This window comes from Mauremys mutica, chromosome 3 (assembly GCF_020497125.1).
Source record: "Mauremys mutica isolate MM-2020 ecotype Southern chromosome 3, ASM2049712v1, whole genome shotgun sequence".
NCBI lineage: Eukaryota > Metazoa > Chordata > Testudines > Geoemydidae > Mauremys > Mauremys mutica.
The window spans coordinates 148,319,389-148,346,184 of record NC_059074.1 but is presented as its reverse complement, the minus strand read 5'-3'; the positions used below and the strand labels follow the sequence as shown (position 1 = coordinate 148,346,184).

The following is a 26,796-nucleotide window of genomic DNA, read 5'->3' as shown; positions in this document are numbered from 1 at the left end:
GCAAGAACTCTGCTATACAAGCATGCAGCTGAGGAACTTTGTGCTTTCCCTCAACTAAGAGGAGAGGGTGGATGGAGAGTGCAGGAGGGTGCTGCAGGCAGAGTTTGGCCCATGGGTTGTGTTTAAGGCACTACTAACCCAACGGATCAAAGATGGTACCTCCTGTTCCCAGAGCTATACAGTGCCACACTGGCCCCACCACCACCTCCTCAACCACAGCTCTGCTGGACAGATAGTATCAGCCATACTCCCACACCTGGACAAAGAACCACATTCAGGGCACATCAGGCCAAGGAGGGGCTAGTGGGGACAGTAGCTAAGAGGGGAAACATACGAAGAGCTGGGAGGCCCCACTTGGACAATAAAAGAGAATTCAAGGGGCTAGGGAACGAGCAGAGCACGTTTAGCTGGCCTGCAGCCCCTGCTGTTTGGTGTGCAGGTCTCCATAGGAGGTGGAGGTGCAGAAGCTGGTTTGATGCTGTGCACCTCTGAGTTATCTGGATATTTCTCAGCATTCTGTAAAGCAATGTGCACATGTGGAGGACATTTCAAAAGATCAGGCAGGGCCAGGAAGAGGCTTGTGGCTCTCTGAAGCAGCCTGGGCTACTAATGTTGCCTATGCCTCATTATAAGTCACAAGCAATCAGAAGTTCAAGCTTCATCCAGCTAGATATAGTCCTTCACCCCTTCTCAGGACTTCATGGTGCTGCATCCCTCTTTACAAGTTTCAGAGTAGCAGCCGTGTTAGTCTGTATCCGCAAAAAGAACAGGAGTACGTGTGGCACCTTAGAGACTAACAAATTTATTTGAGCATAAAGCTTATGCTCAAATAAATTTGTTAGCCTCATGACAAGGCTCTTCTATCCCCTGTCTAAAGCTGTTACCTCTCCTGTCCTCATCAGAAATCCTTCCTTGTAGCAAAAAAAATACTTTGACCCCTAAAAAATCCTGAGAGATACATAGAGAAATTTGGGGTGGAGAAGGCCTGTTAGGTCCCATCTTGTTCAGCCCCCAGGAGCCAGGCTAGGATCATTCTCTACAGTCATGGTCCATAGTGTCTATGCAGGATACTCAACGTGTATTACAGCAGGAACCCAGGAATTTTGGAGCACTACCCCCAAGATACAGTAGAATCAGGACAATCTCATTTATTTTGATGTTAAGTTCAACTGATTTTATGCTGCCCCAAACCCCAGTGTGTCCCAGCAATATTTGGACTGATAATGCATAACCGTACCATAGAAGCTGGCTGGGGTGAATTTGAGATTTGACAGCTGGATGGAGGACAAGTGAGGTTTTTTAACCCAGGAAGGAGTGGGAGGCAGGACTCAGGAAGAGGATGAGGCTCTTGGTACTGAACAGGGAATTAATCTCCTTTTCCTAGCCCCCCCCCCCCCTCCATTTTTGGCAAGTGCCGAGGAGACTTTAAATCTGGGGTTAATGGTGTTGGATTCCTAATTTTCCACCCAACAACTCACCGCCCCACAGTGCTGTGCCATAATATTTGCCACTGTATCCAGCATTAATGGAAGCATACATTAGCTGGATAATCCGCAATTAAATAGCTAACAATGATATTTCATTCATTCATTAGGTTTCAAGGTCAACACCTAATTGAGATGAATGAGCCAGTTCACCCCTCTCAGCAAACTTAGTCAGACATCACTACATCCTTTATGTTAGTTTCATATTTTGAAAGTTATTTTAGCAGCCATAAGCAATAGAGACCTTTAAAAAAAATGAAAATTCCGATACTGTTGCACAATTATGTAGACCACTCAGAAAGAAGGGCAATTAAGTGCCAATTTATGCAGCTGCATAATCTCATTCTATATGGAGCGCTGCCTATAGTCGATTCCCTAGGACTTTGTCCAATTTGGTTTGAAATGTCCTGAGTGACAGGGCTTCCAGTTCTTCTCTTGAGAGACTATTCTAGCATTTAACAGAGCTCAGATATAAGGAACATTTTCCTGATGTTTAGTCTAACCCTCTCTATTCCTAATTTCATCCCATTACTCCTAGTTATAGGTGTTGGGCCCCTGCCATTTTTGGGGTTTATACCCTTCAGATATTTAGTCTTCTGCAATGTTTGGAATTTTCAAAGAATCAATACAGTTCATCCCATATCTAGTTCATATCTTCCAGATGCCAGTTGACAGACACATGGCTTGTTGCCCTAGCAGATATATATCTAGTTAAGTGCTTCTCAACTTTTCCCACCCCACAACCCCATGTTCCAACAGAACAAATATGGGAAGCCCACTCCCATCTAGTCATACAGAAAGGGAGGATGGCTACAACCCCCAGCTGGAGAACCCATGTCAGTTTCATTCTTGTATTCCTTCTACAGAAATCAGTCCTTCCAATGCCCGAAATGAGGAAGGTATATTGTGTTATTATGCATTGCCTCCTTTTTCTACAGTCTTATTTCTGACTGCTACTTATGCTGCTTTTTTGCTTAAAGGGGAGGCTGTCAAAGAAATTAAGCCCAAAATGTGACCTTCTGTATCTTCCAATTGCTCCGCTTTGGTGGGCAATGACTTGTGGCATCTGCAGATCCACCTCGCTTTTTAAATCCATCGCTGTGTCAGGGAGCAATTAAACAAAAAAAAGTCCAGTTGCAAATTGTTGTCTAACCAAGGAATCATCAGTGTCACCTGATGATAAGATTTATTCCCAGTGATGTGAAGATTAATTGGTTGGTGGACCCCATCCTGATGTTTTTCTAAAAGATCGGCACTAGTTAAAACAGGAATTAATTCAGGGAAGTCTTATGGCCTGTCTTATGTCTTATCGAGATCAGACTAGTTTATTACAATGATCCTTTCTGGCCTTCTAATCTATAAAACCTTACTTGCCCTCCTCTCTGTAGTATCTGAGCTGTTAATGGCCCAGTGGAAGTGCTCGCACACATACGAGTTGTAGGATCGGGACCACTGTAGAGTGCTCTGAGGATAGAAGTCACTAGAGGACAGATTCTGAAACTCCTACTGAAGTTGAGCAGTAACTTGTCTCCCAGGTAGCTCCATTGGTTTCAGCGGAAATATGTGTGCTGAGAAAGTGTGGCAGAATCTGGCCATATATAAACATTGCATAAATTATTATTCTAAACTCATGAGTAAGGCCTCAAAACAGTGAGATTAGCTTAAAATCATGAGCTTTAAAGAGAATACATTTAGGGGGTCTTTTTCTTTGCCTCACGGTTCCTGAGCCTTTAGGTACACTAAGGTCACCTTTTTAGGCTTTTCTCCACAACCACGAGGGACAGGAACATCTTTGGTTTTTAGTTGTTGTTGTTGTTGTTTTTTAGTTAAAGGAGCTCAGGCTTTTAAAAAAAATACCAGCTATCCCTAGACTCGCAATAAAATCACAGGAGTTGGCAGTACTTATTATTATTCATAGTTTCACTGCATTCAAGGCCAGAAGGGACCATTGTGATCATCTACTCTGTCCTCCAGGGACTGTCCATATGTTTGTGTATTGCTCAGCACTGAGCACATCATCAGCATTTAAAAAGACATTGTCAATCCATCTGCAAATCTTGTTCCTACTGTTTGTACCAGGAAATGCTAAAATGATTAGAATTGAAAGTGATCAGAGAAAGACATTAATTTATCTCTGTTTGTTCACACTGTGTATTTGTCAGCACCTTGTGTGTAGTCAGTTTCACTGTTTTGTTAAGGGTTCATGACCTTCCAGGGTTCCTGAAATAGGATGTTAACTACATAGTAACAGCAGCTGCATTGAAACCAAATAGAGCGACAGGCCAATTCCTTTGAGACAGAGTTGAACCACTGACCGAAGAACTACCAGGGGAATTAAGCCTATAGTCCTCCACTCTACCAGCTCACCAGATAGGTATGTTCACAGGGAGAATGGGCTGGAGAAGTGGATCTGGGCCTGTTTGTCACTGTCCTCTGACCTGCCTAAAAGACCTTCCTAAACATCAGCAACAGAGCAAATAAATAATAATAATTCATAATAAAAAACTTTGTTTTTTTAGGGGTATTTTTTCAAGACACACCATTTAAAGGGGACTCTATCAGAAGATATGACGGTTTGGAATTAGCCAATTCCAGAAAATTCAAGTTGACAGTGTACCTTTAACAAATGAGAAGTAGCTGCAATAACCAAATGGGTTAAAAAACAAACAGTGAAGCCAAAACAAAATCCCTCAGCAGAGCAAAGAATTCATCCTTCTGAGGGTAGTGTTTGTTAAGCTTTCCAGGGAAAGGTCTTTCTGGGATATCTGGAAAACTGCAGCAGTTACCATAGCTGGCTTTTTGGTTGTCTCAGGTGGGTTCTAGGCCAACATCCTGAGGGGGCTGCTGAAGGCCAGTGCCTTGTTGGGGTAAAGGCTCCTTGTTGCACACAGGGGCGGCTCCATGCCCCAGCACGCCAAGCGCGTGCTTGGGGCGGCATGCCTGTGGAGGGTCTGCTGGTCCCACGGCTTCGGTGGAGCATCCGCAGGCGTGCCTGCGGGAGGTCCACCGGAGCCGCGGGACCGGCGACCGGCAGAGCGCCCCCCATGGCATGCCGCCGTGCTTGGGGCGGCAAAATGTCTAGAACCTCCCCTGGTTGCACATAAGAGTTTAGATCAACATCCCAGGATCCAGATCCTTTCCAGAGACAGTTTTCAGAGTAAACTGCCTGGGCTTCACTGGGACCGGAGAGGAGGTGATCGGGGAGGGATTCTCCCAGATCCCACTCCCTCTTCATTTCCCTCTCCCTCAAGCTCTTGAGGCCTGATTCTCCATTGTCCTGCACCTTGCATAGTCATTTACACCAGTGCAAAGTGCATATCAAACATTACCAAATCCAAACAGCAATGTGTTACACCCACTTTGCCAGGTGTAATGAATATGCAAAGGCCAGGTCAATGGACAATCAGACCTCCAGCATCTAACCATCATCCACATCAGCTCACAGCTGGATGCAGTTCCCTCTGAAGCCCAGCAGTAGTGCTCTGAGTGTCATCTGTGCATGGGAGTGGAAGGGGTCTCTAAGGACTCGAGGCGTGTCTGCACTTACAGCACTGCAGCTGCTCCTGTGCAGTTCTGCTGCTGTAGTGCTTAGTGAGGAAACACACCAATGGGAGAGCTTCTCCCATCAGTATAGATACTCCATGTCCCTCCTGGAGAGGCAGTAACTAGGTTGACAGGAGAAGCCTTCCCGCCAACATAACACAGTTTACACTGGGAGTTAAGTCAGTATAACTGTGTCACTCTGGGTGCAGATTTTCCACATATCTGAGCGACATAGTTATACTGACATGTTTGTCCTGTAGACCAGGGCTAAGGCCTGCTCTACACACAGCTTTTATACAGGTATAACTCTGTTGGTTTGGGATGCCATTTTTTTTTAGTGCTATTGTTGTACCAGTATGCTCCTAGTGTGAATACTGTTGTATTAATATAAAGCTACCTTGTACTAACGTAGTTTAGTCCCCTTCCTGAATGGGCATAGCTATACTGGTTAGGGTTGCCACCTGTCCAGGTTTTTCCCAGGATCTCCCCTTTTTTGACGTAGTTGTCTCAGGAAATCCGCCAGGGAGCTCCGCAGGCGCTGCCAGCTGGCCAGTGCATGGGGTCGGGGTCAGGCTCAGCCCAGATATCTCAGGGGTTTTTTTACGTCTGACAACCCTATTAGCACTGTGAGCCCCTTTACACCCGACCACACTGGGGGCTGCATTGCTCTAGCTGTCCCGGGACATTGTAAGCCGGGCAGCTTGTGTGTGTAGCCGAGGCCTGAGCCAGGGCTTGTGCCGCCGGGGCTGCTGATTGCTGCAGATGTTGGGGCGCACGGGCGGGGTGACCCCCCCCCCTCCTGTGGGGCCGCTGAACAGACCCGTGCATGGCTCTGCGGCGGCTCTGCACGGGGCGGGGGGGGGTCCCTCCGCCCCCTGTCACGGCACGAAGGGGGCACCCCACGGCGGAGGCCAGAGCACACGAGCCCCCGAACGCCGGGACTGGCCCCGCCCCTCGCTTCCGGCCTCGGAATTCTCCCCGGCCCCGCCCTTGACAACGGGCCGCTTCCCTAGCAACCGCGGCCGGGTCCTGCCTGCCAGGCCAGGCCAGGCCAGGCGGGGCGGAGCGGGGCCGAGGCGGCGGGAGACGGTGAGCGGCTGGGGCCGGCCTGGCTGGGCGGGAGCCTCCGGAGCCAGGGGCGCGGGGAGAGGCAGAGCAGCGCGTGTATTAGCATTACTCGGGGGCCCGCCCCGGCCAGGCGTCTCCAGCGGTCGGGGTGACGTCCCTGCCCGGGAGCTAGCGCTGCGTTGGGCGGGGAACGGGCCCTAGAGCCGGCGCACGGTACAAAGCCTGTGGGCAGAAGGCTCCACCCTGCAGTGAATTCCTAGAAGTCCATGTGGCTCTGGAGGGGAGCCAGGGATGGTTGCGGCTGCCCCCACCCCCCTCAGCCCACTGAGCAATTCCTTACAGAGGAAATTTAGGGAGTTTCTTCTCACTTAGAGAAATATGGGGGCTTTGTGTTGTCAACACCTTGGACAGGGGCTGCCTGTTTGTGTCTGGAGCACACTGCCAAATGCTTATGCAATAATAACCTCCCAGAGTCCGTTAATTCACAAACTCAATACTTGTCATTTAAAACCCCCCAACTGCTCTCATCCCAACTTTCAGTGGGTATTTAACAGAAGAGGTCACGCTGTAGTGAGGTCTATTACTAAGACATCATTTCTTTTACCAAATATACCACAGTCAGTATACTAGCATGCTCTGGCATATTACCCTTATTAATCAGTACTAAATTATGCTTGTCAAAAGACATGATTAGGGTGACCACATGTCCTGATTTTATAGGGACAGTCCCGATTTGGGGTCTGTTTCTTATATAGGCTCCTATTACCCCCCCATCCCAATTTTTTACATTTGCTGTCTGGTCACCCTAGGCATGATAAAGCATATTATGTGATGCTTTAAGTACGATTTCTTAAAATTACATTTGGTTGCCTACTCTTTAATTTGCAACATTTGGTAATCACACATGGGCCTGTCATTAGTACAAATTAGTGAGGTTCTGTTGTAAATTGAGACTCCGATACCATGGACATGGCTCAGTGTAAGAACTTGGGGAGAATACTTTTTAAAACACTTGATTTAAAAATCATTTCTGCCTTTGCTTACTTCCCAAAATCTGCATTGAGGCCCTCAGTTTCTTTTTTCCTCTGCTGGAGCTGATCACATCACTAACTCCTAAAATAGCATTTTTCAGCTTCTGGTGCTAGTAATGCTATCTGCAGTTATAGGAGAAACAGAACTGAGAGGGCTTGAAGTCAGATCTTGGCAGATAGAAAGCCCTTCAGTTCACCTTTAAGGACCCTGACATTTACAATATAGAAAGGAATGCCAGAAAGTCATTAGTGAGGGGAAGGGATCATGTTCTGGTTGTGAAAGCAAAGGCCTGGGAATTTAGAAATAAGTTCTATTCATAGTATTGTCATGGGCTTCCTGTATGACCCAGGCAAGTCTCTGTACCCCATTGTCTCCAACTGTAAAATCAGGAAATTATTTGGCCTACCTCAATGGGGGATTAAATTAACTGATTGTAAAGTACATTGAGATCCTCGGATGGAAGGAGCTAAGGGAGGGCAAAGTATTGTTTTAATTATTAAAATTAAGTAACCAATTAATTTTTATTGGGAGTGTAGAGAACAGCTTGATGGAGAGGAGAGAGGATCAAGTCACTGCTAGTTCAGGACGTTGCTAGAGCTAGACTTGACTTGGATGAGCAAGCACTGACGTTTTTGGAAGTGGCTGGATATTCTCCTTACCTCTCTTGACTCCATCTATCTGTGTATTCCCATCTTGGATGTCATCTTTCTCACAATTACTGCCACATAAAGTGCCCCTTCAAGAGTTGACAAGACCCTGCCAGCCACTGCTGATTGGCAAGTGTTGTCACGGGTGGTGGTTAATTCCCGAGCAGCTACCTTTCTTGAGGTTTTACTTCATAAACATGACGACTCCCATCACTGAGGAGTGTCTGATATGTTGGTGATGACTCAGGGCACCTTAAGTAAAAGGAGATATAGAAGATAATTTTGTCTCTGGCATAGTTTGTTGTACTGTTCACATAAATAGCCATGTTAGCAAATGGATGGCAAAGCTAGTTCTGCCAGATCTGAACTTGACAGCCGTTTTCCAACATGACTGTAGCTAGCACATTTTCCTTGTCCGGTATGTATGGGCGTGCATGTTAGTGTATAAAAAATGGAGAGCCACGCATTACACATTACCCCACAGAAGTCAACTACATAGTTACTTAATACAAATATAACATACATTGACAAAAATGGCTCCCCTAATTCACCGCTGGTGGATCTACACTTGTGGCAGCAGTGGTGAGAATGCTAGACAGAGCAGGTGTATTTACTATTGTCAGATCCAGCCCTGCTCAGAGCAGATATAGATATTGTGATAGTAAAAACACCTGCATCTTAGCCAGTGTTTACACAATGCTAGAACAGTGGTGAGCAAACTCTCTAAAATTCTGGGTAGACAGGGCCTAGATGTGAGTGCAAACTCTATTGGGCTGTAACTGTATTTGAAATAGTTTTAGATACATTTACGAGCTCTAGTGCTGACAGAGGCTTTATGTTTAATCCATTTCTTGGACTGACTTATTGCTGTCAGGGGGCCCTGTGAAGTCAATGGGATTCTTTACATTGACTTCAGTGGCATTGGATTAGCCACAAAAGCCAGAAACCTTTCTCTTTGAGCAGACCTCCTTATTTCTTACTTCATGGCGTGAAGAAGCTAGAATGTTAGCAATCTAACCTGGAATCACTGGGTGGAATTCTTTACCATCAGAGGAAATAGGGTTTTTTGTAGTAGTTTTATGCAGAAAGGCAAATTGCCTTGATCTGTGCATAAGTAAAATAGATTGGGAATTTACTACATGTCCAATTTCACTGCATATCATTTAAGTGTAGAGTAGGTGGAAAGGAGCATGTATTTACTTTTATTGACTATTCTTGGCTTATTGATAATGTTGTGATGGGACCTACACTCCATGAACTTATCTAATTATTTTTTGAACGCAGTTATATTTTTGGCTTTCACAATGTCTCCTGACAATGAGTTCCACAGACTAACTGTGCGTTGTGTGAAGAAGTGCTGCCTATTAATTTCATTGGGTGACCCCTAGTTCTTGTGTTATCTGAAGGGGTAAATAACACTTTCTTATTTACTTTCTCCACACCACTGATGATTTTATAGACCTCTATCATATCCCCCCTCAGTGATCTCTTTTCTAAGATGAACAGTCACTGTTTTTTTAATTTCTCCTCCTATGGAAGCTGTTCCATATCCCTAATCATAATTGTTGCCCTTCTCTGAACTTCTTCCAATTCTAATATATCTTTTTTAACATGGGGTGACCAGAACTGCATGCAGAATTCAAGCTCTGGGAGTACCATGGATATATACAGTCATGGTATATTCTGTCTTATTATCTATCCCTTTCCTAATGATTCCTAATGTTCTGTTAGCTTTTTGACTGCCATTGCACATTGAGCAGATGTTTTCAGAGAACTAACCATGATGACGCCAAGATCTTTTTCTTAAGTGGTAACAGATAATTTTAGACCCATTCATCGTATGCGTATAGTTGGGATTATATTTTCCAATGTGCATTACTTTGCACTTTATCAACATTGAATTTCATCTGCCATTTTGTTGCCTAATCACCCAGTTTTGAGAGATCTCTTTGTAACTTTTTCACAGTCAGCTTTGGACTTAACTATCTTCATTTTGTGTCATCTGCAAACTTTGTGTCATCACCGTTTACCCCTTTTTCCAGATAATTTTTGAATATGTTGAACAGCACTGGCACCCGTGCAGATCTTTGGGGGACCCTGCTATTTACCTCTCTCCACTGTGAAAACTGACCATTTATTCCTACTCTTTGTTTCCTATCTTTTAACCAGATACTGAGCCATGAGGGGACCTTCCCTCTTACCCCATGACAGCTTACTTTGCTTAAGAGCCTTTGGTGAAGGACCTTGTCAAAGGCTTTCTGAAAGTCCAGATACACTATATCAACTGGATCATCCTTGTCCACATGTTTGATGACACCTTCAAAGAATTCTAATAGATTGGTGAGGCATGATTTCCCTTTACAAAAGCCATGTTGACTCTTCCCCAATGTAGGTCTTCATCTATATGTCTGATCGTTCTGTTCTTTGCTATAGTTTCAACCAGTTTGCCTGGTATTGAAGTTATGCTTACCAGCCTGTAATTGCCAGGATCACCTCTGGAGCCTTCTTTAAAAATCAGTGGTACATTAGTTATCCACCAGTCATCCGCTACAGAGGCTGATTTATGCAATAGGTTATATACCAAGTTCGGAGTTCCACCATTTCATATTTGAGCTCCTTCAGAACTCTTGGGTGAATAGCATCTGGTCCGGGAGACATATTATTCTTTTATTTATACATTTGTTTCAAAACATTTCTATTGACACCTCAATCTGGGGCAGATCCTCTGCTTTGTCATCTAAAAAGAATGGCTCAGGTGTGGGAATCTCCCTCGCATCCTCTGCAGTGAAGAAGTTGTAATTTGCTTTTCAGTATCTATCTGTCCATCCATCCATCCAATGTTTAAATATATGTGAGACAAACTCAGCTTCTGGAATTTGTTTGCCACATCAGCTATAGTTTTCTGTCTCAGATTCCTAAAGCCAAGATATAGGGGTACATGAGCCCAAATCAGTGAAAGAAGCCATTTCACAAACTGATTTGTGTCTGGACTGGAAGCATCCAGAAAACCATGCCGTTGAACAGGAGCTGGGGTATATGATTATCATGCCAAAGGTTGTGTGAATTGATTCAGTGTGATTAATGACTCAGCGTCAGACTTGGCACTCTGCAACACCTTGGAGCCTTTGAGTTGATTCAGGCACCTTTGTGGAATAGTTATCACCCCATAACAACCTCGCTCCTGCTATATTCATGTTCACACTGAATGCTAAGTAGGAACAATGGAGAACTGGAAACAGAGTGCAAGAGAGAAACCTAGTTTGCATAGAACCAATGATAGAACCACAGGGGTCCAGTCTAGTGGCTGTATGGTTAGTACTGTGCAGCATCACATGTGGGATTTGTCTAGATTAAGAAAAGAGTCTGAGGTTAGGTTTAGATAACATGTGTTAGCTAACCCCGAGCTACCCTTAATCTCATTTCCCAATGCAGACAGACCCAAGATCTATTTAATTTATGTCACCACTCAGATCAAAGCAGAACATAGCATCCTGGGGCATAGTTTCCACAGACCACAGCTCTGTTAAATCTGTTATATACTGCATTTGGCCCAGAGGCAGCAGAAGCTACTTTGAATGAGGTACAACTTAGATAATATTTTTACCTCAGAGTTACCAAAACACAGACAAAGTTTTTATCTTGAGGCACAAAAACCAAAATATCAAGACACTTGATCACAGCCTTGGATAGACCAAGAGACCTCATCTTCGCTCCAAGAAGCTTTGCTCACACTCTGATCTTAGCGCCAAGAAGCAAATGAATGAGGGGTGAGGATGGAGGTGCTTCTGCATGGGGAGTGGGAAGAGTCAGAGGTAACAGGGGGAGGCCAGGGTGTGAGGGACAGGAAGGGGAGTCAAGGAGGATGCTCTGCATCATGGGCAGCAGGGAATACTTGGGGTGTGAGAGAGAGGACGGGATGTCGTACCTACCTGCTCCTCAGCACCGCAGCAGCTGCTTCAGCGCCTCTGCTCTGCACGTATGCACACAGTATACAGGGAATGACTTGCAGGGCTAGAAACATAGATCAGGCCCCACAATATTTCTATTGTGTGGGCGCTAACCGCCTGCCATTCCGCCGCCGCTGATTTGGCCTACAGACTGTAATTTGGTCACTCTTGGCTGGTTATTATTTAGTTAGTTACTTCGTGCTTTACAAAACCAAAGAAAGACAGTGTTCCTGTCCCAAGGATTTTGCAAGAATTTGCAAGCATAAGCTAAAGGAGGTGCTGTAGCATTGGGAGGACAAGGGTGAAAACAATTTGGTCATGTGATCACGTGAGGGATTGGTGCTGGTATCTTGGGGATGGTGTCGTTTGTTTTTTAAATGTCTGTTAAACTCCAGGTTACAAACTTCACAGATTGCAATGATCTATTTATTGATTAGTGCAGGATGCATATTACCTAATGAGGGACTTGGGAATTGCACCTTTCCCCCATTTCATTGCCCTGGAAATGGAATATGCCATGTGGCTTCATGTACTTGGTCTCTAAAATCATTCCACGTAGTCACTGTGCCATCAGTAAACTGACACTCAAACCATTTTCTGAGACATGACCATGAAGTAACCCCATGCCATCTATGCTGTGCTGCAGTTTCTAAGTGCCAGCCTTTCTGGGACTGCTCCAGAAATGTAAGGAAAGCTGTCAGTAGCCACAGGGAACTGCAACTGGCTTGGGAAGTGCAGAAGCACCTGACACCTTTAAGAAAGCACTAGGTGGAGAAAGGTTACTTGTCCCAATAGCGTGTCCTCTTTAACGTGCTATCAATGCCACTGGAGTTCTTCAGTCCCTAACCGCAGATTTTCAGGTGGCGTAAATCCATTACAGACAAGAAGCTACGCTGATTTATGCCAGCTGAGAATCTGGCCCCTTCTCTGTTTCCCCACAGTTCTTGTTAGCTGTCTCTGAACACCCTTGGAAACTTCCTCTGTATTCAGAGCTCGTTGAAGAAATAGTTCTGTTTCACCACTGCTTACTCTTCATTTCTGAATGTTCTGGCTGCCTCCCCCAATTTCCCCTCACCCTCTTATGGGGTGGTTTCCCTTCCTCCTGGGTGTACGTCCCTCCTCCTTTCAGCCTTTTCACTGCCATTTCCATAGTCATCCCCATGCTAATTTCCCCCTCCATACCAGGAAACCTGACCTCCCCACCATCTTAGGCTGCCCTCTATCTTCTCTCCTCCTCTGTAACCACCAAAGCTATAAACTGGCCATCAACAAGTTTAGGCTTGAAATTAGACAAAGGTTTCTACCCATGAGAGGGATGAAGTTCTAGAACCACCTTCTGAGAGGAGCAACAGTGGCAAAAAACCTAACTGGCTTCAAGACTCAGCTTGATACATTTATGGAGGGGCTGGTATGATGGGACTGCCTACAATGGCATGTGGTCCATCGGTGACTGTCAGTAGCAAAAATCCCCAACAACCGGAGATGGGACACTAGCTGGGGAGGGCTCTGAGTTACTAGAGAATTCTTTCCCAGGTATCTGCCTGGTGGGTCTTGCCCACATGTTCAGGGTCTGATTGCCATTTTGGGGGTGGGGAAGGAATTTTCACCCAGGTCAGATTGGCAGAGACCCTGGGGGTTTTTGCCTTCCTCTGCAGCATGGGGCATGGGTCACTTGCAGGTTTAAACTAGTGTAAATGGTGGGGTCTCTGTAACTTAAAGTCTTTAAACCATGATTTGAGGACTTCAGTAACTCAGCCAGAGGTTAGGGCTCTATTTCAGGAGTGCAATGTGCAGGAGGTCAGACTAGATGCTCCCTTCTGATCTCAAAGTCTATGATTCTAAAGCCCAATAACTATCTGCCATAACCTTATCCCTCATCTCCAATTCCCCACCAGCATATTAGCGGGTCACTGTCCTGCAGTACCTGCTGTGTGCTGTGAATACATATGAAGAAGCCTTTGCTGACAGTCTCTGCAATACAACATGAATCGTTTCTCTTTGCTTTTCTAGTTCTTCTTAGCATTTCATAGAGCTCCTCTCTTCCTTCTTAGCAGGTTGTTTTATAATAATGTCCACAGACAGTTTGGGGGATCAAGGGACTGTCAAAACGTACTACAAAGGTTTCAAAGAAACAGGGAGTAGTACTGGCTGAGCCAGCACATATCAGCGCTGTAAAGGAAAATGGAGCAGTCTCACAAAGGGAAAAGAAATAATGAGCTTGATCTGTGTAGCAGCATCTGCCTCTCTCCCTTTAAGGGAAGATGATGCATGGGATCAAGGCGCTGCTCAGCAGAGATGTGCGGGGAGGGACGTTGTGGTGTTTGATTCTACGTGGCTGCAGGCTTCTTTGTAGGATATTATTGGAGGGTCGTTTTGGATGAACATCTTGTCATTGTCTAGTGCTCGTTTCTAGAGTAGCCTTAAGTTCCATGTCAAACTGGGCTCTGCAGTGTAAATAAAGATCTGGACCTGCCTCTCAGCTCCTGAATACAAGGTATGTCACTCGTCTTAGACCCCCACAAATCTAAACTGTCCATTAGTATAGATTACTGCCATTGGCAATGCTGATTTGGGAAAGGGAGACAGGAGTATCCATCTTAGAGAAATGAAGCTACCTTGTTTCCTAGTCTGTTCTTTGTCATGTCCCTCAATGAGGGTTTTTGCATTACTCTTTACAAGGTTCTGTCACACACATGGCTGAGAGCTATGGTGGCATAGGAGAAAGGAAACTGGCAAATTTGACCCTCAAAAGGGAAAAAAGGAGTGTTGGTCTTTAGAGACATAGTGGGTAGAGGAGGGGACTGGCAGTCTATTCGATTCCAGTTCCATTTGATGGATGGGATAACAGGCCCAGAAAGACTGACATTGGCTGCAGGTGTAGCAAGGTGAGGTCAGCTAGGTCCACAGGCTCTCCTTTACCTCCTTGTTGCTGATGTGGGGCCTATCTGCCCCATCACACTGACTCCTCTCACAGGGGTGTTGAAGCTCCAGTTAACAAATGTTCGTAAAGAGCACCGAAATCCTTGGATAGAAGGCAGTGGGGAAGGACAGTGAAAAAATTGCAGATATAAGTTAATACAATTGCAATGAGCTTCAACCTCTAAAAAGCATTAATAGCTCTTCATAGCAATACCATTGTATTATTTATTATGTTTATTACACAATGCCCCCATTGTGCTAGGGGCTGTATAAACATAAGAGCAGTAGAAAGTCCCTGCCCTGAAGAGCGTGCAATCTAAAATAGACCTTGTAAACTGGAGTAATAGTAATAGGATGAAATTTAATAGTGAAAAGTGCAAGGTCATGCATTTAGGGATTAATAACAAGAATTTTAGTTATAAATTGGGGACGCATCAGTTGGAAGTAACAGAGGAAGAGAAGGACCTCGGAGTATTGGTTGATCACAGGATGACTATGAGCCGCCAATGTGATATGGCTGTTAAAAAAGCTAATGCAGTTTTAGCATCAGGCGAGGTATTTCCAGCAAAGATAAGGAGGTGTTAGTACCGTTATATAAGGCACTGGTGAGACCTCATCTGGAATACTGTGTGCAGTTCTGGTCTCCCATGTTTAAGAAGGATGAATTCAAACTGGAGGAGGTTCAGAGACGGGCTACTAGGATGATCCGAGGAATGGAAAACCTGTCTTATGAAAGGAGACTCAAAGAGCTTGGCTTGTTTAGCCTAACAAAAAGAAGGTTGAGGGGGGATATGATTGCTCTTTATAAATATATCAGAGGGATTAATATTAGGGAGGGAGAGGAATTATTTAAGTTTAGTACCAATGTGGACACAAGAACAAATGGATATAAACTGGACACTAGGAAGTTTAGACTTGAAATTAGACGACGGTTTCTAACCATTAGAGGAGTGAAGTTCTGGAACAGCCTTCCAAGGGGAGTAGTGGGGGCAAAAGACATATCTGGCTTTAAGACTAAGCTTGATAAGTTTATGGAGGGGATGGTATGATGGGATAGCCTAATTTTGGCAATTAATTTGACAATTGATCTTTGATTATCAGCAGGTAAGTATGCCCAGTGGTCTGTGATGGGATGTTAGATGGGGTGGGATCTGAGTTACTACAGAGAATTCTTTCCTGGGTGCTGGCTGGTGAGTCTTGCCCACATGCTCAGGGTTTAACTGATCACCATATTTGGGGTCGGGAAGGAATTTTCCTCCAGGGCAGATTGGCAGAGGCCCTGGAGGTTTTTCGCTTTCCTCTGCAGCATGGGGCATGGGTCACTTGCTGGAGGATTCTCTGCAGCTTGAGGTCTTCAAACCACAATTTGAGGACTTTAATAACTCAGTCATAGGTTAAAGGTTTGTTACAGAAGTAGGTGGGTGAGATTCTGTGGCCTGCATTGAGCAGGAGGTCAGACTAGATGACCATAATGGTCCCTTCTGACTTAAAGTCTATGAGTCTATAGACAAGACAGACAAAGGGTAGCAGAAAAGGGTATCCAAAGTGAGCAGAGTGATGGTGTGCAGAGTGATGTCATGGGAGTGCCAACATTTTGTTGTTGTTGTTGTTTTTATTAGCACCAGTGAGAGGCTCCAGTTGTTTGCCCTTTCTTAAACTGTCTTTTTTTTCCCAGGAACCTTGGCTGGAAATGTGCTGGTGATACTGTCCTGATGCAGACTTTCCTTCTATTTCATCTAAGGGGGTAGGGTCAGACTAGCACATTAAGATGCAGGAGCCAGTTTCTGGAGACACGAACATGGCCTCTCCCCCATTGAAAACATCAGCGGCGAACCCTGCAGCCAATCCCCGACGCATGCGACGGATCATTGCTGAGGATCCTGAGTGGTCACTGGCCATTGTTCCACACCTCAGTGAGCTCTGCCTCCAGCACATCATCAGCAACTTTGAAAGTAAGCCATGGTCCCTTCCCACAGCAGTCCTGTGCACCGCATTGTTCTACCTTGGGTTGTGGAGCGGGCTCACACTGGGTTGTCCATGCATGAGTGTCAAAGAAAGGGAAAGAGAGTGGACAGAGGAAAAAAATCTCTCCTGCTGCTCAATAGCTAGATGTGTCTATATAACTCCATTGCAGTGGTTTCCATTGAGTTACATGGGGGGTGAATTTGGCCCACTGAGACTACTACACAGAGCGAGAAGGTGCTCTGAACTCAGCCCATCCTATCTGTTGGGGTGCGCCTCAATTTCCCTCCATGCCCTGCTCGGACTCACTATATCAGCTTTTACCCTGACCACTGAAGTCAGATTTCTCTGCTCTTCGTCATCTGGCACATTACAGTACCATCCAGGGGCCCAGTCAGGATGGGTCCCAGTGTGCTGGGTGCTGTACAGACAGAGGTAGAACTATTCCCTGCCCCAGTTGAAGAATACAAGTAATGTATGAAGGGTGTGGGAGTGGGATATAAACTTACGATTTCACTAACATTTCCACAGCTGTCAGCTGTGATGTGACAACCCAAGAATGGTGACATCCTCAGGTGGACTGTGTGCATCTGGACCAGATGAACTGCTAAGAAATAGCAAGCTGCTAGTCTAGCATGCTGCCAGGTCAGGGTTCAGAGTTTGGGTCCCAAGCTGCCTGGGTCTGGGAGCCCAGTGAGACTGGGGAGGAAAAGCAGTAACTTCCTTTGATCCTCAGTGCTGCTCTCTGCCTGACTCAGAAAAGTGGCATTGAAGGCCTCAGAAAGGGTTTGTCTAAGCGAGGGTCACTGCAGTGTGAGGATGTTAGTGTGTGGGAGGAAATGGAGGGAATACTGGAAGAAGTCTTCAAGCAAAGCCACAGTGCTCTTCGGTAGATATCTTTAGTAGAGAGACTGCCAAGAAGAGAGAGAAAGTAGGAACGCAGCTTTGCTTCTCAGAATAAGATTTTCCATGTGCAGACAGGTCTCGCTGTTTCTCGTCTCTATGATTCCATCATGGTATGATAGTGAATACAAATCAGGTGTATAGTCCTGTAAGCGTATATAGCACTCTGCAGAAATTCCCTGCCCCAAAGAGCTTCCAGTGTCAGCGAGATGAGCTGAGAGATAGGACAGAGGTTCAGGGCAGAGGGGTGAAGAGAGATTACTGGAGGAGAAGGGAACGTTTTTCTGAATAAGGTAGGCTTGAAGGAGGAGATAGGGAGGGCTTGGTGGGCAAAAAGTGGGTAACTCTTTTAGCAGAGTATACAAAGGTGCAAAGGCAAGAGAAGTTTTATAAAGAACATTTAAAGGGCCCAGACCCAAAATGTTCTCCTTTAAAAGGTTATAATCCTCTGGAGAAGTTCTCCAAACAACGAGCCAAATTCTGCTGTGACGTATACTGGTGTAAATCCAGAGCAACTCCATTCACATTAGTGATGTTATTCTGGATTTATCTTGGTGTCCTAGAGCAGAATTTTCCATTAAATATCTACTTAGACAACAAGAAGTCCACCACCTAGAAATAAAAACACAAAATCGCTAGCCACAGTTTATGTAGGACCGACAATATTTTTGTAGCGTGGTACTATGGAAGCAGCAGAAGGGAGCATAAGTTAACAGATGCTATTCCCAAACAGCATATAAAATCAATGATTGCCAAATGGTAAAAAAAACTTCTGTCAATAGGTCTGGGTTAGAATATTACTCACCATGATATTTCTAGGGGGATTGGATTAGTGAACATACCTCCCCTCTCAGATTCAGAATGCTTTTGGGGAGTAACCTCTCCTCTTCTTTATTCCCTACAGAGAATCCTATTGTGGACCGTCTCCTGCCAGAACACCAAAGGAAGGTGCTGGACAGGATTTCCACAGGCCTGCCCCTCATAGTGACTGCCAACCTGATCAGTGACGAAGGCTACTGGAAGAGGTGCTGTACTGAGCGCTGGGCAGTGTGTGATGTCTCCCGCTATGGGGGCAGCTGGAAACGGATGTTCTTTGAACGCCACCTGGAGAGCATCCTGAAGTACTTCATCCCTAACACAACCGACCCCAATCAAGTCCTGGAGGTCATCCCGCTCTGCAAGGAGTATGTGAGGAAGCTGGAAATCGATCAGTTCCTCCCACCAGTGAAGCTGGATCAGAACAAGGAAGAGGATGACATGTCCGATTCTGGGAGTGATGTTGGGGTTGATGAATTGTGCATGCATCACTATGACCTAGGAGTGCTCACTGCTGCCCTCTCTCACCTAGAAGAGCTGCATCTGACGTATGGTGTGAAAGACTGTGGCATGAACTTCGAGTGGAGCCTCTTTGACTTCACCTATCAGGACTGTTGCTCTCTGGCCAATGCGTTCAAGAAGTGCCACGCCTTGAAAGTAACTTGCCCAAATGGATTTTTTAACATTGATGTTTTAAAGGATAAGCTAAAACAGGGCAGAATACCCTTGCAAAGAGCCAAGAGTCCAGTTTTACCTGCTGTTCACCATTAGTCTTCCCACTCCAGTGGGTGGCTTTCAAATGTTTGACTCAAATAATTTGACTGTCTTAGACAAACTTTCTAATTAGGTGCCTAAATATATTCATAGGCTGCAATTCACTGCAATATGTAGGGGCCACAGCCAAATCACACAAACCGGTAGAGTATTTGAAATGCATTTGATGCCACACATTGGGCAACATTGTATAAGCAGGTCTGTATCTGTTGAAATTGATAGGGCTGCTTGCACCAGGCTTGAATTTGGCCAAGTTAGTGGAAAGTCAAGATGTGACGTGTCCTTTCCCCCTCAAGCCAGGCTGTCTGCTAGCTAAGGGCAGGGCCTTTCCCCTTCGCAGTGCCTGTCTAACTTCATGTTTGAAATGAGACTAACTAGGTGGCATGTAATTTAATATCCTGCTAGGTGCTGTTTGTTATCACGTGTTGTGTGAGGTTCAGTAAAGCCTGCATCTTAGTAACGTGAGTAACCCCCTCCCCCCATATAAAATGTGTTCTCTCTAGATCAGGACAGAAGGAGCAGTCTTGTTGCACCTCCCTGCATAATCTTGGATGGGGATAAGCAAAGGGAGCCAGTTCTCTGTTAGGCCAGTCTCTTAACTTTTACGAGCAGAAACATGCAATATGTTGCTTAATAAAGAAAATGAGACTGGATGTCACCCAGCAGCACAGACACCCCAAAACACTGTGGGGCGGTGTTAGAACTCCCAGCACAGAGGATGTTTCTCTCTGGACAATAGCATAACCCTCAGCTCCGCGGTTATTCCACTACAGAGATTCTGCCCCACAAAATCATAGACATGTAGGGGTGGGAGGAATCTCAAGAGGTCAAGTCCAGTCCCCTGTGCTGAGGCAGGACCGGGTAAACTTAAGCCATCCATGATAGGTGTTTGTCCAGCCTGTTCTGAAAAACCTCCAATGACGGGGATTCCACAACCTCCCTGCGAACCCTATTCTAGAGTTTAACTAATTCCGGAGTTTAACTAATTGACACATCACAATTCAGAGAAAAGGCAGAATAATCTGACCCCTCCCTCTCTGGATGGATTGACAGGTTCTGCAACTGCCTTCCACCATAAGGTGAAATGAGCTCTTCTGTGGCCACAGAGATCTCATTGTGGGGCCCTTTTGCGACTGCAAGGTTCCCTTGTGGGGAACATGTCATTTCTTGTGCACCTGAAGACAGTATGTTGTTATATTTCAGTTAGAGTTCAAACAGAGGCTGTTAAATTTGAAATTAAGGTGGATTTGGCATTGCTCTCTATGGAGACTAGGTGCCGAGTTCCCTTTTGACTTTCAATTGAACTTGTGCACCTAACTCATTTAGGCTTTTTGAAAATCACTTCCAAAATGATGGCAGTTGCTGTGCCAACAAGCATAACCATATTTTTCTCCCACAGGTCTTCAAGCTGTGCCGGAGCAAAGTGGATGACGAAAAGACTCGGGTGCTGATACGGAATTTGTTAGATCACCCATGCTTGGTGGAGCTGGACTTGTCCCATAATCTGATCAGGGACCGAGGAGCACGAGCCATTGGCAAGCTGATCAACCGTAGCAAGCTAGAAATTCTCAACCTGTGTAATAACCGGATCCGGGCCCCAGGAGCCCAGGCTATTGCTCATGCCCTAGGCAAGAATTCTACGCTGACCTCTCTGAACCTGCGCATCAACTGCATTGAGGACGAGGGCGGCCAGGCAATAGGCCATGCCCTGCTGACTAATGCCACCTTGACATCTATCCATCTGGGAGGCAACGAGTTGTCAGAGCCGACAGCTACGCTGTTCTCCCAGGTCCTTGCTCAGAACACAGCTCTGACTAGCATCAACCTTGCATGCAACCACATAGGGCTGGTAAGCAGCTTCTGTGCCTAAAAGAGAAATTGCTTCAGTCTGCTGCCATTACAGCAGCTAGTGCAGTCCAACTTAAGCATCTGTCTGGATCAGTGGTTCTCAAACTAGGGCCATCACTTGTTCAGGGAAAGCCCCTCACAGACTGGGCCGGTTTGTTTACCTGCCATGTCCACAGGTTCAGCTGACTGCGGCTCCCACTGGCTGCCACAGGCCACTGGGGGCTGCAAGAAGCGGTGCGGGCAGAGGGACGTGCTGGCTGTCCTTCCTGCAGCCCCCATTGGCCTGAAGCGGCGAACCGCAGCTAGTGGGAGCTGCAATCGGCCGAACCTGCGGATGCGGCAGGTAAACAAACTGGTCCGGCCCGCCAGGAGCTTTCCCTGAACAAGCGGCGGCCCTAGTTTGAGAACCACTGGTCTGGATGATTTTACATAAAGCCGATGCAGAGCTTCTTTGGTCTCTGAACTGCCGCCCCTCACCAAAGAGCCAACTTTATCTCCATCTCACACACTGCCAAGGTGATCTTGCTTTGAGTATTATAAATTATTGGCAGCAGAGAAGCTGAGGTTACAGCAAATATCACTAAAAAAGGTATCCCCATTGTTTCACACTCCCTGTACTCTTTATATATAATGAGACCCTCAAGCTGAACCTGTATTTTGTGAATTTGGCCTTTAGGAAATTGAGAGGTTTGTTCCCAAGTTAAAGAGAGGCCCAGGAAATTCAGGGAATATTTCTGAGACCGTCATGGCTTTGTCATGGTACGAAGGCATCACCCTCATAATCTCCTGCTTGTATCGATATTCAGATCAGCATTGTTAGAAAACTGGCTCACTTGCTGAATTTACATAAGTCTCAGCTCTGCTACTGAGTCACCACATGGCTTTGGCCAACGTTTTCACATCCGCATGCCTAATATTCAGCTCCTAAATCCAAGTGGCCTGATTTTCAAAACTGGTGGGCATTCACAAGTCCCATCGAAGTCACTGCTGGTGCTCAGCTTCTCAGAAAGTCAGGTCACTTCTATTTAGTTGGCTACATGTGGATAAAGAATCCTAAATCTAGGCAGCCATGTTTGAAAATGACCTTTAAGTTCTGTGCCTCAGTTTTCCCATTGGTAAAATGGAAATAGTAAAACCTACTGCACCTGTCTGCCCACCTCATGGGGTAGCTGACAGAATTTATTAGCCAATGTTTTTAAAGAGCTTTGAAGACAGCAAGCATTTTATTAGTTCTAATTGTATTAGCCTCTAAATAGCAAAGAGCTAGAATGGAATAATACAAGGAGAAAAGGGTGTTCTAAAGGGTTGAGGTTTATCTTTGGAATAATAACCCTAATGCTTAGCACCTTCCATCCAAGGATCTCAAAGCACTTTGCAGATGTTCATTAGTGAAACCCCAAAACACACTGAGAAGTTGGTCAGTATTATTGTCTCCATTTTACAGATGAGGAAACAGAGGCACAGGGAGAGAAAGTGACTTGCCTGAGGTGCCAGTGTTCAGTGGTAGAGCTGGAAATAGAACCTAGGAGTCTTAACTCCCAGCCCCCTGCTGTAACCATTAGATACACTTCCTTCCCAACATGGGACTCCAGGCAAGGAGCTGTGACTCCCAGGCCCCTGGTCGAACCACTAGAGGCACACCAAACTCAGGCCTTGGTCATGTGCCTGCATTCCTGTTGATTTCAAAGGTAGACTCCTTCCCTTCCTTTCCCACTTCCTGCCCTCTCTCAGGAAGGTCAAAGGCAGTGGGGGGCTGGGGGCGGGAGGAGTGGTCACAGAGGGTAGGAGCAGCATGTTTATTTGGTATCTGATAGATATTGACTGACAATACCTAGGATTCAACACCTCCAGAAAACGTTTGTTGGTCCAATCCCTGGAGTGTGTTGACAGGTAAGTGAGGTAATGGTACCAAGGTGAGCTGCCTCCCAAAGCTCCAGAACTCCTGAGATCTCTGCCAAATTTTCTGTCACAGCTTGAATTTCCTTAGTGGATTGAACTTCAGTTGTGTGGGAGCAGGGCCGGCTCCAGACCCCAGCACGCCAAGTGCGCGCTTGGGGCGGCATTTTGCCGGCAGGGCGGCAGCCGGCTCCGGCGGACCGTCCACAGTCATGCCTGCGGGAGGTCCACCGGAGGCGCGGGACCTGTGGACCTCCCGCAGGCATGACTGTGGAGGGTCCACTGGTACCGTGGCTAATAAAGGTAATAAGGTAATAATTGGAGACATACCAATCTCCTAGAATTGGAAGGGACCTCGAAAGGTCATCGAGTCCAGCCCCCTGCCTTCACTAGACCAATTTTTGCCCCAAATCCCTAAGTGGCCCCCTCAAGGATTGAACTCACAACCCTGGGTTTAGCAGGCCAATGCTCAAACCACTGAGCTACCCCTCCCCCATGACTGCGGAGGGTTCGCTGGTCCCGTGGCTCGGGTGGACCTCCCGCAGGCATGCCAGCGGATGCTCCACCGGAGCCGCGGGACCAGCGGAACCTCCGCAGGCACGTCTGCCAGAGGTCCCCCAGAGCTGCGGGACCGGCGACCGCCAGAGTGCGCCCCGCGGCGCGCCACCCTGCTTGGGGCGGCGGGATTCCTAGAGCCACCCCTGTGTGGGAGGCTCTGCCTCACCACAGATGTCCCCAGGACAGAAATGTCCCCATTTCTGAAAAGGAGGCTATCAGAATGGACCTTTCTTGTCATTTGCTGGAGTAGGAACGGTACCCTTAATCGTGCTGGCGTTGACATTAACTAGCATTGAGCTGATGAATGGGTGACCAGATATACCAGCATGGCTCTGTCAGGTTATCATCTCAGTCTTAACCAGCCATGAGCCTGAGAATTGCTGACATGATACCCAGAGGGAGCCATTAGTGTGAGCACCGCATAAGGTTACACTCCTTTTCTGTTTTCCTGCCAGTAATGTTTGAGTCAGGAGATTCCTGCTGAGGAATAAGATATCCCATGTTTTGCTTTTTGTCACATACTCCTACTTAGGACATGTGAGATGGAAATGCACATGCTCCTTTCTCTTCTACTCCACTTGCAGGCAGTAGGTGAGTGCCGGTGAAAGGCACTCTGGGGATTGGGGGACATGGAGCAGCAAGCCTGCTCTGGTCTGTACTTCACACCCATCTCCTCTCTGATTCCAGGATGGTGGGAAGCAGCTGCTGGAAGGAATGTCAGATAACAAGACCGTGACTGAATTTGACCTGCGGCTGGCAGAGGTGGGGCAAGAAAGCGAATACCTCATTAACCAAGCCCTGAAGGCTAACCAGGAAATTGCCCGTCTGAAAACCTTGTGCCAGCCAAACTCCCTGGAAGAGAAATCCCCAGATCTGGATTAGCCTATCCCATGCCCTTATTTCCCGCTGTAGCCTTTGAAATGAAATGTCTCTCCTCATTGGGCAGCTGTGGCCATATGACATTCATTCCTGATTGGGGGAGGGGTAAGAAAATGGAACAGACAGCCTGGTGTCAGGGACCAGGCCCTACCTGGCAGTTGGACCCCAAAGGAGATTTCTCACTGGCTCCTTCACACAGTGTGGTCAGGGGTTTGCCATTTCTCCAACTCCCCAGCCTGAGCTAAGTTCCCATCAGCTTCAGACTGGCCAAAGCCCACCCTGCCATTCTGGAAACTACACGTGCCCCCTCCATTCAGTAGATTTTTCTCAACTTATCTGCTCTACTCATTGTCTAGGACACCTGGCGGGGCTGGTAGCATGAATGCCTCTGATAGTCAGCTCTTGGAGTAGCCTTTGCCCAGAAATCACGTAGCTCATTGTTACTGTGGGACAGAATGCCAGGAATGGAGACTCAAGGCTAGTGCCAAAGTTGGGTCTCCCATGTGGTTCTGCCACAAGGTGGTTTCATGCTGTCATTGGCAACTGGGAGCAAAGGATGGTAAATAACACCCGCACCCAGCCTTTGGGAGCAGCACACAAGACTTATGAGATTGTCATCATAAAGTGGGGGCACAGTTGCCAGGGAAGAGCAAATAATAATATGGGAGACCCTATCTATGGTACATGAGCTCGCTCTGCAAAAGCTTTGACAAGCTGGCCTCTTGCCCGAGCTCACTCACAGGGACTGCCACCAGACCCAGAATGGAAGTCTTGATATGGGGCCAGTTACCAGGATATCTAATTATCACAGTTCTTCCTTAGGGAGGAGTTCCTCTGGTAAATAGACCACCCTCCATTTTGGATTTCCTTCCCACACTAACCAGCTTGTGGTACAAAGAAGCAGCCCCAAGCAGACACACACACATTTAAACAAGGGAACCAGCCCTTTGTCACTCTCCCCAGGGGACAGAGGCTTTGTGTTATGTATGGAATCTGTTAATTAAGCACACCCCATTCTAAAATGAAATGGAAGGGTTAGATTCTCCTTCCACAGCAGGGTATGTGTTAGGGGGCTTTATAAACTCCATGCTGACAGTGTGGGAAACTAAAAAGGTCTCTGCTTAGTCCTAGAGCAGGTACACCAAAGACAGACTTCCCAATCCTGGCACTCTACCAAGACAGCAGGGAGCATCACCTCTGGGGCAACAGGGGAGCTCAGTTTCCATGTGAATTCACTCCTCCATCACAGCAGTGCTGCTGGATTGTGTGCTGTTGACACCTGTCCATAGGAAACTGTGCTGAGACTACCAACTCATTTCATGAGGGGCTGATTACCCCCAGGTGTGGCTGATGGGGCTGATTACACTCAGAGGTGATTTCATCGTAGTACCTACCTCTCACAGCCTGGCCTGAAAAGGCATCTCCTGGAGTTAGTCTCAGAATATGTTTTTCTTTCTATAACCTCTTCAATTATTTTTTCTTGCAATAAAATAACTAAAACAGGGAATTATACATATTCTATTGTATTGGCTTCTATTCTTACCAGTGAAATCAATTGGCAGTCTATGAAGGGCATACTACAATGGCCTGTGGACCACTAGTGGTCTGCAGCGTGCTTGCTGGTGGTCTGTGGCGAGCTGTCACATGGTACTGGGGCCTTCTTTGTTTCCAGCTGCTAAATGGCATTAAAAGAAGCTCAAGCCACATTTAATACTGATCTAAATGTTTCCTCTCCAGGTGAGCAATGGTAGTTGCAGTTTGGATATTATGTGGCTGTGACTGGGAAGGGAGATACAGAAACTGTGTGTGGGTATTAAAAATGTGGGTTGTGCTATGAACAGAGTTGAGAACCCTGTGTAGACAGAACAGTTAAGAAGCAGGAGGGAAGAGTTAAAAGTGCTGGAATAGTTAATGTATTACATACCAGATGCTATGTTCTAGAGGAAGATTGTACATATTGGGCCAAATTCATGCCTAGTGTACCTCCACTGACTTGAATGAGTTTACAGGTGGGATGAACTTGTCCCAGGTGGTTATTTTTTTTTATGATCCTCACCCATAGTTAGATTCTGGGTCTGTGGAACAAGTGCTAATTCTCAAAGTAGTGAGTAAATGAACCCTGTTGCTTATAACTTGTTATGGTATCCTTGTAAATAGTAAATGAGCTCAGTGAGCTTTACATACCTAATTAGTTTTGCATTAGACAGTCACAAATTTAGGGCAAGCTTTTTCTCTCTCACTCCAAACATTTTGATTGCATCAATTTAGCACTCACTGAGATGGTTATCTTTGCTGATCCCCAGTGAAAATGGAGCTGGGGAGGGCTAGAGGCACTTGCCATGGCTGGAAATCAGCTTTGACTTGGAACCTAAAGATTATATATGATGGGGCATTTTACAAAGAGTGTAACTAGGTTGCCTTAGGCAAGTATTGTTTTGGACAGTTAGATGACAGCTTTGGCAATATTTTGTTTCCAGCTGTAGAGGAAAATCAAATCTTTAGGTAATGTGAATGTATTGC

At 46.2% G+C, this 26,796-nt stretch overlaps 1 protein-coding gene across 1 annotated transcript; it reads left to right on the top strand.

Annotated features, from left to right (window-relative positions):
• The first annotated feature begins 5,994 nt into the window (after positions 1-5,994).
• On the top strand, positions 5,995-25,803 carry TCTE1 (t-complex-associated-testis-expressed 1). The gene is made up of 5 exons (XM_045010236.1): positions 5,995-6,116; positions 16,316-16,592; positions 18,410-18,978; positions 20,495-20,944; positions 24,085-25,803. The coding sequence occupies exons 2-5, from the start codon at positions 16,409-16,411 to the stop codon at positions 24,277-24,279; spliced, it is 1,398 nt and encodes a 465-aa protein (XP_044866171.1). The 5' UTR covers positions 5,995-6,116; positions 16,316-16,408; the 3' UTR covers positions 24,280-25,803.
• The last annotated feature ends 993 nt before the right edge of the window (positions 25,804-26,796 follow it).

What these genes read in the sequence shown, in the direction of transcription:
- TCTE1 (XM_045010236.1), top strand. Translation starts at nt 16,409, where the DNA reads ATGCAGGAGCCAGTTTCTGGAGACACGAACATGGCCTCTCCCCCATTG. An exon ending in AGAAGTGCCACGCCTTGAAA is followed by an intron (nt 18,979 to 20,494) that starts GTAACTTGCCCA and finishes TTTCTCCCACAG; the next exon opens with GTCTTCAAGCTGTGCCGGAG. An exon ending in CATGCAACCACATAGGGCTG is followed by an intron (nt 20,945 to 24,084) that starts GTAAGCAGCTTC and finishes CTCTGATTCCAG; the next exon opens with GATGGTGGGAAGCAGCTGCT.